Genomic DNA, 18,829 nt, shown 5'->3' with positions numbered 1-18,829 from the left:
TATACAATTTTCTTGGCATGGCTTGATAAATTTGAAAATGCCATTTTGAATTGCAATTTCGTCAGAAAAATTCAGAAGATATGAAAATTTATCGATAGATCGAGGGACAAAATAGAATTCTTTAATATATTTTTTATGTTATGTCTTGTCATTGGGTCAGTCTGTCAGACAGGATTGTAGGTTAGTTCAGTATTAATTTTTGACACATTGACTAGTCCGGTGCCTAGTCAGATGTCGTGTCTAGTTTGTACTCTGACATGATCAACTGGTTAAGACAATACAGGAAAAGAGCTTTGATGCGACGAATCGTCAAAGACTTGGAAAATAAGTACATTTGTAATGTGTTTACTACATTGAAGGCAGTTTGAAATACAGTGTTTAACTACCTTTGAAATTAGCACAAATGAATCTTTCAAACAAGATCCCAATTCTGATCAAAGTAACTGGCAAAAGTCATCAAACTTTAAGTAGCTGTGTTTATGACATTGCTGTCCATGGCAATAGGTAATAAGCATTCAATATTCTTGGTATCACATTTGAGTAAAGTAATGATTATTTTATTGAAGCATGGAGTCCATTGATTGTTACAGTGGCAGTAGAATAAGCTTTTCCAGATAGTGTACAAGTCATCATTTTATGCTAATATTAAGGATAGCAGCGGGCCCAGTTAATACCCCGACTGCATGTTAAGTTTTACTTCAATGCAAACATGCAAAAGTTATGATTATCAATTCATGGATTCAGCATGAACAAATAGGACATGGAAGGATTGTTATGAATGATCACAATGTTTTGTGAAATGCCCTGAGGGTCATAGCAAGTGTTTGAAAGATAGTTTTGTTAATGCTGCTGATGAAATGGCTTGAGTAATGCTTATAAACAGCACTGCTCACATGTTCACTCTCTGATTACGACAGCGATGATGATGATGATGATGATGATGATGATGATGATGATGATGATGATGATTTTTAAATTTCAGGAACAAGGAGGAGGTGACGATACTGATTCGCGGACAACGCCAACATCTACTGGGGTGCCACACCCGGCAGTTTCATCCCTCCGCCCGGTGCCATCACCCTCGGGGTCAGCAGGGTCAAGGTCAAACACACCAGCCTCTCTTCCAGGTAGGTCAACAAGTACTCTTTTTGTAAAATTGTAGCAGTGATAGCTCTTCTGGAGCAGGAGCAAGAGTCAGTTATCATTGGGAACAACAGAAACAATGAATTTTTTTCCCCTTCAAAATAGTTTATTTCAGATATTTTCCTCAAGTATAGGAAGAGTGAAAGGATTATGCTTGGCAATGTTTGTTACATTTGTGTGCTGGTGGTATAAGAATGGTGACTAAGTCAGCGTGGATGTTGTTTATAGTGATTCCGATATTTTCTTTGCCTAAAAGTTTGGTTACTCTCAGTCTGGTGGAGATCATCCTGTTAATGTGTGATCCAGCTAGAAAACCACAATTGCAATTAACTTGATTGTGTAGGTTTCCTTGCAGTATGTGGGATGGTAGGGTAGTCAAGTGGTTTAAGCCGCCGATCGTCACACTGAAGACTAAAGTTTGATTCCCCACATGGATTCAAAGTGTGAAGCCCATTTCTGGTGTCCCTTGCGATGATGTTGCTGGCACCTTCCTAAAAGCAGTGTAAAAGCATGCTCACTCATGTTTTTGTTTGACACATGACAGCTGATTTAACAGACTGATTGTCATGGAACCCCTGTACATACTTTCAAAACGAACCTGACAAGGGGTTTGCTCCTTTCACAAGTGATGCAGCAATGTCGAGAGTACAGATCAAACCTGCACAAACTGAATCCATGTGGGGAATTTAACTTCATTGCTTCTGCATTCAGTAGAGTAAACTAACCAATTTGCTGTCCTTTCTTTTGCTTATTAATTATGATCCAATATTGTTTTCATTATTATATACCTAACAAAAATTAAAATATGATTTAAGTACGTTGTGATAATGTTGAGTCTTTTCTTTGTATCATGTCCCCACAGTCAAAAAAAAATTAATTAACACTTTGTGAAGAACTTTAGGCATTGAAGATACTGTACTAAGTTTTAGCAGTGCACAAAATGATATTTTTTCCGTTTATTAGGTACACAAATTAGCAATTTGTTTCACTTTTCAGAGATGTCATTATTTTAATGTGTGCACAAAGCCAAATGTTTAACAGACTGATGGAGTTAGAAATGATTTAGCTTTTTTAGTTGACAATCAAATGTAATTTTACTGCTTCCAAAATAATTCATAACAAGTTGTATGAAGAAGGAAATAACAAGTAAAAATTGCTATGCATTCAATAAATGAAGAATGACTATTAAATGGATTATATTAAGGGGACACATTTCACCTTATTGAAATTTCAGCCAATGTTTGAAAAACTATTAAGTTTGTTATTGAATTGAGTACAACTGAAGCTTAATATTTTCATCTACTTTCAACATTACAGTTTCTAATGAAATATCTCCTTTCGGGCATGAAACATTTAATGGATATCGATGCATGGTTGGTTGAACACAGGAGAACCTTGTTTGAATTAAAGAATGCTCTGTGGATTTAAAAAGTAATCAATTAGAAAGCATCTTCCTGTGGCTAGCCTGGAACCCTGTTATGTTCAGCTTCTGCATGACATGATCAACGTGGGATTCGTTCGACTGGATGATGTTTTTTGAAGCCTAATGAGAGATAAGCTAGCAGTGAGAAAAAAAAACTAAACAAAAACTGTTGCTTGATGGATCATTACATTGTATAATGCCATTTAATTTGTTTATGTTTAGAACATCCCACAAAAACTCCATATTGTTTTTGAATGTTGTCAAGGGAAAATCCAGTTTTGTTGAATTAATCTCTTTAGAAAATATTGAAGTTTTTCAACTCTGTGTGCAATGATACACAATCAGAATGTGATGTTGCTGGAATAGTGCTTAAAGAAGCATAAAACCCAACTCACTCACTCACACACTAAACCTTTGAAAACAATCTCAGTAGATGCAGTGTTGCTACAAGAATAAGCGCCATGGAAACCATTTGCTCATTTCGCATGAGTTTTGTGTCGCAAACAATTCTGTGAAAGTCGATTCTTGTAGGAACATGTCCTAATTACTGGCAGTGGAAAATTCAGTATTGCATGCTCTGAGTAAATAAATCCTGTTTGATTTGCTTCTGCCAAGAAATACAAGAATCCTGTACATTTGACACTATCTGACAAAGTCAAATTTGCTGCATCATTCATGAAGCATGTATGGTTTGTGGTGAAATGTGAATAATGCTTTATACCACCTACTAATGTAACTGTACGGAGTAATCCCAGCAAGTTGCATCTGTAAGTGTTGCGTTAAAAAAAACCCCAAACGCTACATTTCCAGGAGAATTTTCTTTGAATATATTTGTGAAGTTTTAGTTGTAAAAAATTTTAACTCAGTTCTGATATTACACAAGTGAATATAGTTGTTCAGTGCTCACAGTGTCACTCTTTGCTTTTGCCCATAGTCACAGGATTGTCCTGCCAATCCTTAGCTTGCTTCAGCCATGAGAACTCGTGTCCCAGGAGCCTAGGTGTTTTGGGGTCTGTTAAGGAAAGAACATGGATTTTTTAAAAACACACTATCATATCACAGTGCCTGCATGGTCAATGTGTCTGTTTGATAAATCCTTTGAGGTGATGTTGATATATGATCTAGTAGCCATTATAACATGAAGGTAGTGTTGACATGTATGATTTGGCTATGGCTGTGATAGCTCCTATAGGACATGCTTCTGTTCAAACAAGTCATTCTTATCAGCCTAGTATCAATGCTCAAGCAAATATTAGTGGAGCATATGAATTACTGCTAATCGACTAGTCAGATGGCATCATAATGAGGTCGGCATGTGATCCGAACCTACGCCGATCTTTGAAATACAAGCAGTAATTATTCTGTCAGGCTTGTGTTGAAATTTAAGGGCATTTGGGGGGAAAAAAATTACAAAAGAAATTCCCTCCCAAGGTGTAAGCTCGCACTGGCAGATGCTAGGGGTAGTTGAAGAATTATCACCACATGGACGACACATGCGCCTCCTTACGTTTTCCAAAAGAGCATGAATGATATTCTATTCATTGTCCCACAGCGTGTTTGCGATTATGATGTAATAGTGTAATGGCTTTGTTTATCATTGTCGGTAGAAAGCCAATCTTGGGAAGAGAGGGGAAAACCCACTCTAGAACCACCTTGAAGCATTGCATACTTGTAATTACACAAGTGGCTTTGCAAATGGGGAGTGTGAAGACATTCATTTTGCTCCATTGCTCAGTCAGCTGGTCAATTACTGAGGAGGCTCGCTACCATGCATTGTCAAGATTGGCCTCACCACAAACAGAATTTTATATGGTGGTTAGACTTAGAAAGTATGAATAAACAGTATATACATTTTTTTAATTTAAAAAAAACAGTTAAAGATTTCTTCTAAATTTCAAATTGTGTATTTATTGTGATAAACAAATCATAACATAGTCTATGAGTACCAAAGGAAGTGAAAAAATGATTTCTATTAAGTAAAACATTAACACAATTATTGAAAGGTATGAAAATTGAATTTTTCACATTAAGTAAGGTTTTCAAGAGCTTCATTTCTGCTGCAAAATAGTGTTTTCAGTTGAGGCCACATTAAAGGTTAATGGCAGTAAAAAACAAACTAAGCCTCCTCCAATAAGATACTATAAGATATATTTTATTGCTCCATACAAAACCAACTTAGCCCAAAGTGCATAAATAAAAAATAACGTCAAAAGTATATCCTAATAGCTCTGTGGAGTACAACTGATGGACTAGTTTATAGTGAAAATATATATTCATCTGAGTAAGAATTGCACGACGACTGTGGTAAGCAAGTTATTGTGCTGACTTGCTTTCATTGCCAGGAATGTAGATTGGTTATTGCATAAACATATCTACAGAAGTGACATCTGGTCCGAATGACATTTTATGGAGGGGATTTCCCAAGATGAGTGGTTTTGAGCCTCTCACAACAAGGGGTTTTCCATGCTCAGCAGCTTAATCTCGGGTCACTAATTATAGCCATCAAATTGCTTCTCAACAAGAGGAATGAGCATAGGACACCTGGTGGGAGATATTTATTGCTGCTGCCCCTCTATAACACCTTGCCTCGGGATAGCCTTCAGATTCATTGTTTTGGTGTGGGAGGGAAATTGGCACGGCAAGATACAATGTTGATAAGTCATTAGCACATAGTGTGGCAGTGGGTCAGAAGAGTACAGTGTCACCTATTGTTACACAATGTTGCCAATCACTGTGCTATAGGAGGGACATGACCTTTGTCGGAAGGCAGAGTGGTGAGGAAGTAGGTCTGTCTGCCAATCATCTTTTATCCATGCCCTTTTTGTTTGGCTGTGTTCATTGAGAGTGCCTCTCCAGGAGGAGGGGGGAGTGAGTTGAGCAGAGATGTGATATCCATCACAGAGGTTTACGTTTGGAGCAATGCTTGCACTGAATGACCTTATCGACAAGTGTTAAAGACGGCAGAGTATATAGACGAAGGGATTGTCTTGTTGCTGCAGTAGTGATGAGCAGGCTAACCCTGTAGACCCCCAGGTCAATAGCTTATTCCCCAAGTCCTCATGTATTGATAGTATTCTATCTATGTCTTCCCCATTCAAAGCTTAACTCTTCACCATGGCAAAGTAGGGGTTTTCCAAACTAGATCTGAAAATACAATTGCCCAGAGTGCACTTGCGTGGCGTTTCTGTTTTTGATGTGCCACTCAATTTCATTTCATTCTACAGTAGGAAGATTTAAAGGTTGAGCCAGGATTTTACAAGCATCCTGTTCAATTATTTTTGACTCTTTTATCTAAGCTTTTAAGGAAATATTTCTGTGAATAAGCCATGTTCCATTAGTAACAGATGCTGACATAATTTTCAATGGATCAAATTTAGCTGTTCATTTTAAAGGCCATCAATAAATATTCCAAACTTCTTTATTCAGTAAAGCTGAGAGGAGATTCACGTTTTTAAGAATAGTTAGGAACTCTTTTTGTCCCTTGGCTCTGCACATATAATGATAAATGTCATTGGAGCCATTTAATCTGTAGCAGTTGTATGTATTTTGTCATTTAGAAACACATTAAATCATTCTTTCACTTTCCCTTACCGCAACATTGTCATTGATAACATGATAGCAAGTTCTTTTTATGTTCTGTCTTTGAATGCATTTACTTGTGTGTAGCTGGCCGTGAGCAGTCCAGTGATCCACTTATTGTCAAATGAGAAGTTGAGTGAGTCGGTTTCTTTTATTATATTCAACTAGGTTTATTTACATTGCGGTTGCTCTTGACCCAGTCTCTTATCTACTGGCATTTGGCACTAGAAGATAGCAAGATACCATAACAATGTATTAAAAATGATCCCTGCTTTTGTACTCTAATGATAGGAATAGAGAAACTCACGCCAGTGTCTTGTCATATCAAATACATAACCTGAAAATGTTACAAATATCCGAGGCTAGTCAAGTGTTGATTTATTTGATGTCAGACATGAAGAGGAGATTGTTTGTCATTAAAAATGTATATCTCTGAACATAGTATAGCTAGACTTGCAGTGCATCTGTGTCATAGCATTGTGACGTAAACAAGATTTTGACCTCATGGCATTGTGAGTCATGTAAATGATGTTAGGGCATTGTACAAAATCTACTGTCAAAAAGGAGATATTGTGTGATCTCACACAAGCAGTATGTCCTGCGGAACACAGTTTTGGATGATAAAATATGATATTGTTGTTGCATATAAAGACATTTTAGATGATCTAAGCTAAACAAATAAATTGCCACATATTTCCCCAAAGCAGAATATGTCAATTTTATGGTGCTGTGAGACCTGTTAGAAATAGGATGCAAAATTATTCCTTGTCAGACTGCTCCCAGTTGAATTCTCTTTGTATAATGGATTGAAATATATTACCTCATTCTGATTTTAATGTTGTTTGATTATTTGTCTTATAGCTCAGATCATGTAATGTAACATTTCGATCCAGCCTCAAGTGTTTTTGAATATTTTATGTATGACCTTGCACTTGTCGTACTCATTCCTGTGTTGCAGTTTCCAATTGCGGTCATTATGTTTATTATTTATTTGTTACATCTGTAGGCCAATGACCCACGATACAGCTAATTACACGCTGATTGTCATTAAAATTACAATAATAACATTAAACACATTTTTCTTCAACGTAATGTTTTGTATTAAAGGTGATAGTCTTGATTTGGTACATTTTCATGCCATCTGCCAATAAAGCAGCTAATTAAATGGTGATGATCGTTTTAATTACAATGATACCAATAAACACATTTTTCTTCAACAAGTTACATGGACATGTTTTGTATCAAAGAATTTGACCTTGATTTGAGAATAATTGACTGTCAAAAACCTCTGTAACAGAAAGATGAAAATGAGTTGTCGGACAGGTTAATGGATGGTAATGATGACAATCAGAGACTGGCTGCACAAACTCTGCTAAGGTGTCTATTGATGGATATAATCCATTCAGAAGTAAAGCGGAAAAATTTCCAAGCCAACCACCGATTTTCCATTACCTTGCCTGGCTCACCTGCAGTTTGAGAGACGGCCATAGCTCGAGCTGACTCACTGGTTCTCTTGCTTCTGTGCGATCAATGGCACAAATCTTGATAAGAGAATATTCCTAGTTCAGGCTCCAACATGCCACCACCAATCTTTCTCTCTGTCAGGAGAGTGCAGGACATTTTTCTCTTTTTATAAACTGGTCCTGAATTCCATATTGAATATGTCAATAGGACCTGTAAAATTGATATTTAGCTTTGAGAATGTTCTTTGTGATCGAAAATATTTATGGATGTGACCTGCTTTTTAAGTTGATAAATATTTCATGAAATAATTTTGCATTAGATTAAGTTTGTCACTGAATAGGACAGTTGTTTGGCCAGTTTCCAGTTAGATTTTCAAGTGTGGAAAAATTATGTTCATTCACATTTTGTCAGAAGTGTACAAGGCATCAGTAAGAATTACTCTTTTTCCTGTACTTGATCGAAGTTCTATTATGGTAGATACTTTGTCATATTAAAACATGAATGAAAGCTATTGAATTGTCAGTAAACCCCTGGAATTCTGACGGAGCAGTGACAGCTGTTGGCCCGGTGTGGAGTATATCCAATAGTATGTTCAAGCTTCTATTTTTGTAGATATATGAAGTCGGACATGAATAATGGTGTCAAAAGTTTTGTTCCATTGATTTAAGATATTTACCCCTCATGGGATTCCCCTATTGAAATATCACCCCAGACAAATAGATTGGTTTATTTTGTTTCATCTTCACTTAAGACAATAATTGAAACTGAAAGTGAGACATTTTTACAGCCATTGTGAAACAAGTCCATTTATAACTTTGAGAGGAAAACAAAGGAACAGGGAAGTATGTAACCTATATTGCACGTCTGAATGTTTACGCTGCAATAATTCCCTACACAGAATAGGTGCATGGTATCCCTCCCCTCGGGAGCCTCCCCAGCAATGTGTTGCTACGCCATTGATCATCACTACAACATGTGTTCTCCTCCCTCGAGAAGCCTACTGTGATCAATTGCACAACTAAGTAGTACATTTACTGAATCATTTATATCCATTCAGCTCAGCTGATTCTAATTGTCATCACTTGAAACCATACTACACTTCTCTATTCTTTTCACATACATTAAACAATGGCAGAAAGGACCAATAAAAATGAGCTTTTTTCTTGACTGGTGCAATTATAAAAGGTGTATTCAGTGTTTTCCTTGTTTAGACAACTGATCAAGATGGAAAGAGTCAATCTAATATGTGTTTGTCTTTTTGAGTACTTGTCAGGTTAGCTGAATGTTTGGGACAGGTAAAATGTTCAGTGCACTTTTTGATGGAAAACAAGTCCTGGTTTTAAATTTTTGTTCTGTTTCATCTGCTGTAAAGTAACACCTTTAAGTGGAAGTACTTCAGGAAAATGTTGTTAATCCTGATGTTAATATTGCATCTTAGGTGCAGATGTACCCTGTCTTTATATTGTGTGCAATAGCAGTTTAAGTAGAGATAATTCTTTATATTCTGACGCAAAAGGTGCTTTCAAATAAAACAAAAACATGTTTGAAGCATTTAGTTAATGTTGATGGTGCAGGAAGCTCCAACAGGCTAATGCTGCAGTATTGAAGAAAGTTGCCTGGAATATTTTCAATTCCACACCCACTATGAACTTCAAGGCTGCTCAGGGCCAAATGTGTGAAGCAGTTTGTTGTTGTGCTTACTCAGTCATCATTCTGCCGTGCATTCATCTTGACTTTGATGATGTGATATTTATGGAAAGATACACTCGGCATTTTTCTGATTATGCGTATGTGTAAACTGATCACAACCTGAAAGTCTTCCTCAGAAAATCTATATACAGGTTTCATGTTTGTGAGGAATATTTTGTTTCAGCTGTAAAAGCAGTTTTGTGATACTGCAGGAATGATTCATATGGATTCTCCATTGAGAGCTGTGCTGGACTCTGAATTTTCCTAACAAGATTTTTGTTATTTTGCAGGAAATCAAGCTGGCAGTCCTATGCCTCCACGACCGCCGTCCAGTCAGTTGGAAGGTCAAGGTCGCATGAGTCAGTCACCAATGGCAACGCAAGGTATAAATTTAAAAAATGATAACAATTTGGAGAAACACCTTGTAGTGTGTAAAGTGTCACACTAAAAGAGCCCTCTTGTGAGTAAGGGGATTGAGAACGTGAATTGTGATGTTGAAAGATGTAAATTTCTTAAACTTAACAAAGTCATTACTGGGCAGAAGTAACTTTCATATTTCATTGATTCAAAATTACACAATATTCATTTGATGGCTAATAATTAAAAGAAAAGTGATTTTTTTTCTTTCTTGGTAACACCATATTGCTGGTGACTGTTTCCTGCAGTGCAAGGGAGGCAACTGCTGAATGACTATGGGTTCTAGATCCCACTTGGTCCCTGTCATTGGTTCAAGCAGGTTTGCTTGGTATTGCAGTGGTTTAACTGAGAAAGAATATTTGCATATATAAATGTTTCATTCCGTGTTTGATTACCTTGATTCAGGCTACAACCAACAAATGATGCCGCCACCTATTGGGCCAAACCAAATGGGGTTTGTGCCTGGGGGTAACAAGATGGGAGGGGCACCAGGACAAATGGGACCTGGGCAGCTCGGTCACTATGGTCAGTACAACAGCCAGTATCCTCCAGGCCCAGGCCCAGGTGAGACTATCAATCTCATTAGTATTGTCTGCACAGCCTTCTGAATACAAACAAATCTACTTATTTTCCTCCATACGTGTACGAAAAGTTGATCTGAACATTTATAAAACCTTTATGTGAGTACATCAGTTGAGGAAAAATTAGCAATTAATGTTGCCACAAATTCAACAAGAATGTTTGAAGATAAAAATATTAGATGTTTGGAAATTTGGTATAAGAAGGTTGTGCAACTGTAGTGTTTCTGTTGTCTCTCGCCATTCTGTCCAGGTTTGTTATATGTTGTTCTTGTTGTTTTGTTGTTGTGTTGAGCAACCCTGCATTAACAGTTACTCCCACCTCCCCGGCTTCAGACTGATCTGTAGTGTATAGTTGTAGACTTACTGTTGTCAAACCACACAAGTAAAGTGTTACAGGAATGTTGTCATTGTTGAAAGGATGTAAATTACAAAGAAATTATTATGTAGTGTTGAAATTGTGCATGGATGTCTTTGAAAGCTTTAGACATTTATGCTTGCTGAAACAAGTATGGAAAAGTATTACGGTGACATATGGACCAATTTTTTTGGAAAAAATCTTCTTTTTTCCTTTTTTTTTCTTTTTTAATTCATTGTTTTAAAAGGTTATAGAATGTTTTTATCTCCTGAATATTGTATCATGTCAATGTTGGAAAAATCAATAATTGCATGAAGGACTGTAGCCCTATGTAGGTTTAATGTGCAGTTGATACCTAAATGTGTCGGTATGCATGCTGTGAATATGTCTAACCAAAATAAAATACAAAACTAGTTTTAGTATTTCGGTCTGCATGCTGTATTTGGTTTGACTAAATTATTTTGTGCGTAATGTAAAACTGAAGTGGTAAAGTGAATGTCATTTTTGAATTTGCTTTTGAGTTAAGTATTTTTGGTTTATTGTTGCATTTGACACTACTGTGCAAATCCGCAACGAAACCTTGTCTTTCTGACAGGGCTGCCAAATTACTCACCAGTCAATCCAAACCATAGAACCGCAAGAGAATCAAGCTTGATGGCTACCTGACAATACTGAAGTGAACATAACTGATAGGAAAGGCCGGCATTGGCAATGAACTAGAATTCTGACAAGTGTCTCTTTAGATAGTAGTTTGTAGTTGCAATTTAATTGCTTCACTTTCATAAATTTGAATTAACCTTTGGATAATTAATCATAGTGTTCTCGTAGTCTGTGATGAATGGAAAAAAAAGTTTGGTTTACTACTAGTGAAATTGCTCCTGTAGCTTTAACACTGACTTTAGACATATCCTATGTAAGTAGGACTGTATCGTGTGTTAATCGGTAAAGGAGTTTCCAACCCATGTTATCCTGTTCCACCACCTATGTTGGCTTTTCCTGATCACAGTCTCTGTCACTTCATGGTGAACGGCAATTGGGCAGCCCTGTCAATCATGTACTTCACACTGATTCACATCCCGGAGTTCTGTCTCGTCATGCAGAATAAAAGATGATCATGAATTGTCTTTCAGGGAACTACGGACGTCAGCATAACGTTCCAGGCATGCAGAATGCCTCTGGAATGTCCAACTATCCCTCTCAGAATATGTATAATGGGCCAAATCCAATGGGGCAGGGAGGGCCAATGTACAACAACATGCCCTTAAACAGAGGAATGGGCAATTCCAGCTACAATAACGCGTATAGTGGACAAGGCAATGTTAGCATGGGGCAGATTGGGGGAATGAACAATCAATATAGTGGATTTAACAACCACATGGGTCCAGGTCCAGGTCCAGGTCCGGGTCCAGGGCCAGGTTCGGGTCCAGGACCAGGTCAGCAAGGGCCTGGTATGAATCCCAACATGCCGAGTCACTCCTCCATGAACTCTGTGGGCCCACCAGGTCAGACTGTACAACCAGGCATGGGAATGCACACCTCTCCCCCTTCGGGTCCACCGATGCCAGGCCCAGGGGGCGTGAAAGGGGCCCAGGCCGCTGCCCAGGCTGCAATGATTGCTGCTGCCAACAGCGCTGTTGGGAGAGGAGCACAGATGAGATCGGTACCGGCTGTGCCAATGGGTATAGCAGGACAACCACGTATGTTTGGCCCTCAGTCAGCCAATCAGATGCCGCCCAATCAAATGGCTCACATGAACCACATGGGTCCCATGAACCCAAATATGAACAGTATGGGAAGTATGAATCCGAACATGAACAGTATGTCAAACTCTATGAATCAAATGCCTAACAGTATGTCCCATAGTCCAGTGACCAACAGTATGGGTCCAGGTTCATTGGGACCATCCGGTCCTGTTCCTTCACATAAAGGAGGCAAGTCCAACAGTACTGCCTTGCCTCCGTCAACTGTGTCGGGGCAATCCAACAGTCTGCCAACAAGTGCAGCGGAGAATTCCACAACTGCTGCCTTTACGACATCCACAAGTTCGGTATCCCCAATGCCCAACTCTCAACCTTCACCACCAACAGTTCACCCCAAATCACCTGCAGCTGTTAGTCAAATGGAAACAAAGGTTTCAAACTCAGAACCAGCCGACAGCAAGACTTCAATGTCGGAAACACCATCAGCAGTAAACAGTGGCTCAAACTCCTCAGATTCCATGCCAGCCTCATCGACAGAGACAAAACCTGCTGAGCAACCCGCTGAGTCAAGTGAGCCTCCCCCAACCAAAACTACTGCTACTCCCCCAACATTAGTAGCCAATGCCACCACCCAATCAAACTCGGACACTGTGAGCAGCAGTAGTGGGGACAGCACCTCCCCCAACCCGACCCAGGCTTCAGCACCTCCGACCACAGAGTCTAGTCGAGGAGAGGTGAAAATCGAAGGAGCTATGACTACGCCCTCTTCATCCTCTTCCCCTGAACACCAGCCTATCACTACTACAGCTATCACAACTATGGGTAAGTTCATGGGGAGTCAGAAACTGCCAGTCAGTGCACAAGTAGCTACAGAACTGTGTTTCGCACCAGATTTGCGTCTGCACTGGCATCTCTTAAACTTGCTTTGACTCTCTCATGGATCATAGTATTTGTTCAGTGTCAGTGCTGCCAAATTGCCTCACCATGCTTGTGATGGGATTCTACCTGTCATGTGTTCATTTCTGATACCTTTCCTGCACCTTTTTGTTTCCTTCCTTTTCACCCATTCTGACCTGGCAGCAATCCAACTGCCTTTTTCAAGCGTTTGTTTTAGACAAGGAAATGCAAACTTTGTTGGTCTTTTGTGACAATGTTTCACAATAAAAAATACTTTTATGTCAATGTTGACATTTTTATCCCTTCCCACTTCAACTGATTTTATTTTTGATGCCATTTAAGCCATATTCCTGTGTGATATTTAATTTAATATCCACTTTTTAAAAAAAAATGTATAAGTCTATGAACAGTTTCTTGTACATGCTTGATCCATTCACTATGAAAATTTCTGATCTTGATACCTATTGTGACCAACAAGAGATGTTCTATCCTTGTAGCTCATAATCTTTACCAACTAACAGAACTTCAGTTTTAAGAAGAAAAAATGTAGTTAAGCTCTCCGAAGTTATAGTTTCTTCTTCACCATAGTTGTTTTGTTTGGAGTTTTTCATTGGCTGTGCTGGTTGGCATCATAGCCCATCAAGCTGATTCAGTAGTCGCCCTTGGTTTTCTTGCACTGACAAGAGGTGGATGTTTGTTGTGAATAACCTCTGTTGATGTGCCTTCCAGTCAGCACCACTACTGTAGTGACTCAGAGCATCACCTGTCCTGTGACCTGCATCGCCGAAACGACCATGTGCAACTCGCAAATGGGAATTGACAGCATCCCAAGCATGCCAGCGATGAACTGCATCCCAATGCCAACGTTTCCAGAAGAGCCTCCAGAGAAGAAGAAAAAGGTTTGTGCTCCAAGATGCTTTTGGGCTTTGTAGAAGTCGAACTTGTGCAGTGTTTATTAATGATTGTTTGCAGGTTTGAGATTATGTTAGTATTAGTGCATAGCTAGCTGTAGACTCATTTTATGCTCTAGTTTCGAACAGTTCTTCAAATGTGCTTTTGATAAATGTTTGTAGTGATTACAGGTGCAGAAGCAATGAAAGAACTTATCAAGGGGAGATAACTCTTATTCACACGAGACGCACTCTTCAGTCTCGTGGCTGACATTCATGTCTTAAGCCTTTTCCCTACCAAATAATTAATAAGGCTTTTGAATTTTTTCATGCCAGTGTTTTTATTTGCTTATGATCCAGCTCCATTCAATCATCGCGTCCTCATCAGTATTTGCAGATTTGATTTGCTGTCACTACTACTATAGCGCATCATCTTTAGTTGTAGAGTTAGCATGATAGGTTAGCTTTTTTTTTAGATTTGTTGATGTTAGTCGTGATCCCTTGTCTCTCTTTGATATTTGTCACCAATGTAATTAGATCATTCTGAAAACCTCAGGAACCCAAAACAAGTAAACTGATCTTATTGTATCTTATTCCTCTTGTTAAATGGATGGTATTAATTTTGAGCGCCAGACACTTATTCATGAATCTTCTAATTGTACATAGTCATCAAACTATTGCAGCTTGGGAAGAAAGCATGCAAAATGATTGACAGAAAACCTTTATTATGTTCTCTTGTAACAATGAACTGGCCTGACATAAGAAGCACTGATAGATCCATATTACTCAACTGAGGTGCCAGTGATTTTATTCTAGGACAGTGTGGTGGTTGGAGCGCCCTCTCCAGGCGCACCCAATCTTTCCTCTGCTCAGGACGACATGAGCAGTAGCCCCAGTTTGCCCGGAACGCCCGTAAGTCGATTGGAACGATATGAATGGCTCGCTCGTTAATCAGCTCGGGAACTGGCTCCGCCTATCCTTTTCCCCACTGCTTGGGCCCTGGTGAAAGGGTCGGGTACTTAATTCGTAACGTCCGATTATACTCACATGTCCCTGCCGACCAACCAACCATCTGATTAGTTCGTCCGTTCTTCGTCTGTGCGCCCCTGTCTGTCTGTGAATCCCTCCCGATCACCAGGTACCCTTTCCTTATCGCCTTCCTGTACGGTGTCTGGTGACAACGTGGTTTCTCTAATCGACTAACGTTACTGACAGGTGTCTGTGAAGTTCTCATTCCTTCCACGTGGGGGTGTCAGTGTTGGCTTTTCAGCCATGGTGGTCATCAACTTAGCAAGCATTTTTTGTTTTATTTTGTGTTTTCAGTGAAGCATGAAGTATTATTTTCCCTTCACATTTTATACACATCATCAAAGTCATCTTTTCACGTCACAGTGGTTTCACCAGAATATTTTTTTTTACAATATATGTTCAGGTTCTCCCTGATCACATGAATTTCATTGAACTTTTTTCCAATAAACGATACACTACTCACTATTTGATAGAGCATTTCTGTATCAGGCTAGACCAATTTTATTTCTTGATTTAGGGATTCACAGATTTTCAAGAAGAAGGATGGAGGGGCTAAAAAGTACTTTTTCCGCTCATGAATAAACTAAGTTATTTTTTACCCAAAATGTAAAACATGCAAGTAAGCTTTTTTAGATTGAATTTCACCCCATATACTCTTCTTTTAGTATTTGAAGGGAATGTTACGTTGACTTGTGACTTTTAAAATATTATATTATTTATTTATGTATTATTATTATTTTTATTTCTTTCTTTTTTTAAATCCCCTCCTGTCATATATATCCATAATACAAGAAATATGAATGGTCTGGCCTAAAAAGAAGTGACAAAAATGTCCCTGTCAATTGTTGTAGTGTACAGTTTAATATCACACATAAGGTAACATGTTTCAGTTCACGAAATGTGCATGCTGTTTGTTGTGTATATGTTGTTAGGGAAACACTTTGATGATGTGCAGATGAATGCTGGATATTATGTTGTTTGGTCAGGGTTTGTATCTGTTTTTTCAGTTCAGGCTCTAGCTCACATTGACTTCAGTTTTGTTTCTTGTCTTTAGCAAATATTCTTGACGCATGGGATATTAAAATGTCGTCTGCCACAATTGGAATGTGTGAAGAGAAGGAATGAGATTAACAGCATAAAACAGACTCCTTGATCAACAAAATTAATTTTTAGGTGTCCCTGAGAAGAGATGTTGCTCATGCGTCTAATTCCCTTAACCATTATTAACCGCATATAACTGTCATGTATTTTCTTAACTCGCTAAAATACTGAGCATATATAGTAACGGTTGAGGACTGATTGCCTCAAACACAAAAAGTTGGTCTGCAAAATGATCTTCATAGCTCGTTAGAGAGAATTTGTTAGGAGTCTGTTTTGTGATCTGATGTGTTTGTGCTTGTTCTATGTTTTCATGTGAATGGTATATCCTTACAGAAATCTGGTGGTCCTGCTGATTTGGGTAAACTGTACGAGATGGGGATGGAGCCTGAACGACGACCATTCCTGGATAAAATGTTGATGTTTTTAGAGGATAAAGGAACTCCTGTTACATCAATGCCTTCCATCAGTAAACAGCCTCTTGATCTCTATAAACTGTATCTATGTGTGAAGGAGAAAGGAGGAATGGTTGAGGTGAGTGATGCACTTCATTGTTTTGTGTGTGCAGGTGTAAAGATATGTTGAACAGTGGGTCTTGGCATGTCACAGGGAATGAAGCAACCCTAAATTGTAATATTGACATCATTGATTTACCCGTCATTTTCTACTTTTTGTGCTCATTTAGAAGATACTCTGTAACAAAATGAGGCACAAAGCCTAACACAAACATTCATATCCATACCACAAACAAAAAGTATGGGAACACCTTGTGGTAATGTCATTGGTACTTTAAGGTCAGTGCATTTTAATAGGCACTTTGTACATATTAGAACTTGCAGGAAACCAACTTATCCAATATTCGTTCAGTCTGAGTGAAATGAAACATTGTCATAAGACAGCAAAAAACAAGGGTGCTGAAACAGTCTGTGTGCATGTGGATGACAGACTTCCCATGCACCTTGAATAAGATGCTTCACTGCGTGTCCTAACATGCCATTTAAGTTCCTATTGAGCACACAAAAAGGTGAATGTACCTTAGCATATACATGACCTTATCACTATTAACTTTGTATATGACTATCAAATTTTAGGGTGTTCCCACACTTATTGTGTACAGTATAAAATAGTACTTGCTTGCCAACAGTATCTTTATTGGTTTAGTCCATTTAGACTAACTTGAGTGCACAGAGTTGTACCCCTTTGATGATAGGAATCTTTGTAAGAGCTTAGAACTCTAATTATGTGACATTTCTTCATCCATCACAGTATCCATTCACTTTTCCCTCATTTGGCCAAGACACCTTTAACTAGCTGAAAAATAACGATCTGGATATATGGTGTTGTTTTTTTTAATATCTGAATGATTTTGCTTTGTATGTTATAAACCTGTTGGGTTTTTTCTTTGCAGGTTAATAAGACGAAAAAATGGAAAGAAATTTGTGGCTTTGTGAACATTGGATCATCAGCTAGTGCTGCTTTCACATTAAAAAAGAACTATATTAAGTACTTGTTTGCTTACGAGTGCCAGTTTGATAAGGGAGGCATTGATCCTCAGCCTATCCTTAACCAAATGGAACAGGCTTTAGCTCAGAAACGAGAACAGAAACAGAAGCGAGCTCCTTCACCAGGTAATTGAATAATTCTATTGAATCTCGTTTTGCTTGGCAAGCAGAGAGCTTTATTAGAACCTGATCAAGCTCCAGATCAGCTGTGTATTTGCGTATAATTCACAAAAGGAAAGTTGAAATATGCAAGTAAAATAAATGTCAGAGTACTGAAAAAACACTAGATATTTACATGTATGCTATGTTAACATAACAATGTGTATTTACCCAATGTTTAAAAAAATCATGTCGTTTAGATGTTCACGGCACCAAAACAGATGCAGACATGGCATGAGTGGATGAAGCTGTATTTCCTATCAGTTATAATTTGTCTTTGTTGTCTCTATTATGGAATGACAACATGTTGCACCCCTTAAACTTATTTGAAGTAAATATGCAGATTATAAAAACATGGTGGCTATCATACCCACATGGCCAAATGCTTAACTGGAGCTCTGTTGGTGGTGGCTGTGTATGTCTTGTCACCCATATTGTATGATCTGATCAGCATGCATGAAATTGCCTCCTTTAGGAATTTTAAAGCATGCTCCATTCATACAATGAGAACATCATAAATCCATTGTAACCATCATAGAATATTTTGTGAATGCAGATAATATTAATGTAAGTACAACAGTCTAAACAAACTTAGTCTTGATGTATTTCGTTACACTCCACCACTGAGTCTAACAAAACCTAGTAGAAGGTCGCATCAGGTAACCTTTGAGCGACCAGTGACAATCAAATGCGAGACGGTTAAATAGATTTAACCAATCCTACAACGGCAACTATTTAGGGATCGGGAGGGACTTTCAAAACATTCAGGTCACTGATACAGATCTCTCCACAAACAAAACTCTGCATATAACACAGTTATTTGACCTGCAGTATATACGCTTTGGGGTTTCTGTTGACATGGTTACCATTAGCTAATATTTCCACAAGATAACATCCTTAAAT

General features: G+C 38.3%; 1 protein-coding gene across 10 annotated transcripts in view; it reads left to right on the top strand.

The window, feature by feature from the left end:
- The window catches only part of LOC137287080 (trithorax group protein osa-like), a 57,826-nt gene that overhangs the window by 28,088 nt on the left and 10,909 nt on the right, over nt 1–18,829 (top strand). For 4 of the 10 annotated variants that reach the window (XM_067819205.1, XM_067819202.1, XM_067819200.1 and 1 more), the window contains 7 exons: nt 983–1,127; nt 9,589–9,681; nt 10,121–10,279; nt 11,782–13,173; nt 13,978–14,147; nt 16,602–16,799; nt 17,674–17,893. In XM_067819205.1, coding sequence (XP_067675306.1) covers nt 983–1,127; nt 9,589–9,681; nt 10,121–10,279; nt 11,782–13,173; nt 13,978–14,147; nt 16,602–16,799; nt 17,674–17,893 — 2,377 coding nt within the window. Of the gene's footprint in view, nt 1–982; nt 1,128–9,588; nt 9,682–10,120; nt 10,294–11,781; nt 13,174–13,977; nt 14,148–16,601; nt 16,800–17,673; nt 17,894–18,829 lie in introns of all 10 variants that reach the window. The other 6 variants (XM_067819203.1, XM_067819201.1, XM_067819199.1 and 3 more) reach the window with 2 other exon arrangements.

Source organism: Haliotis asinina, chromosome 6 (genome assembly GCF_037392515.1).
Source record: "Haliotis asinina isolate JCU_RB_2024 chromosome 6, JCU_Hal_asi_v2, whole genome shotgun sequence".
NCBI classification, from domain to species: Eukaryota; Metazoa; Mollusca; class Gastropoda; order Lepetellida; family Haliotidae; genus Haliotis; species Haliotis asinina.
The sequence above is the reverse complement of the archived record's forward strand: the minus strand, read 5'-3'. Positions and strand labels throughout refer to the sequence as shown.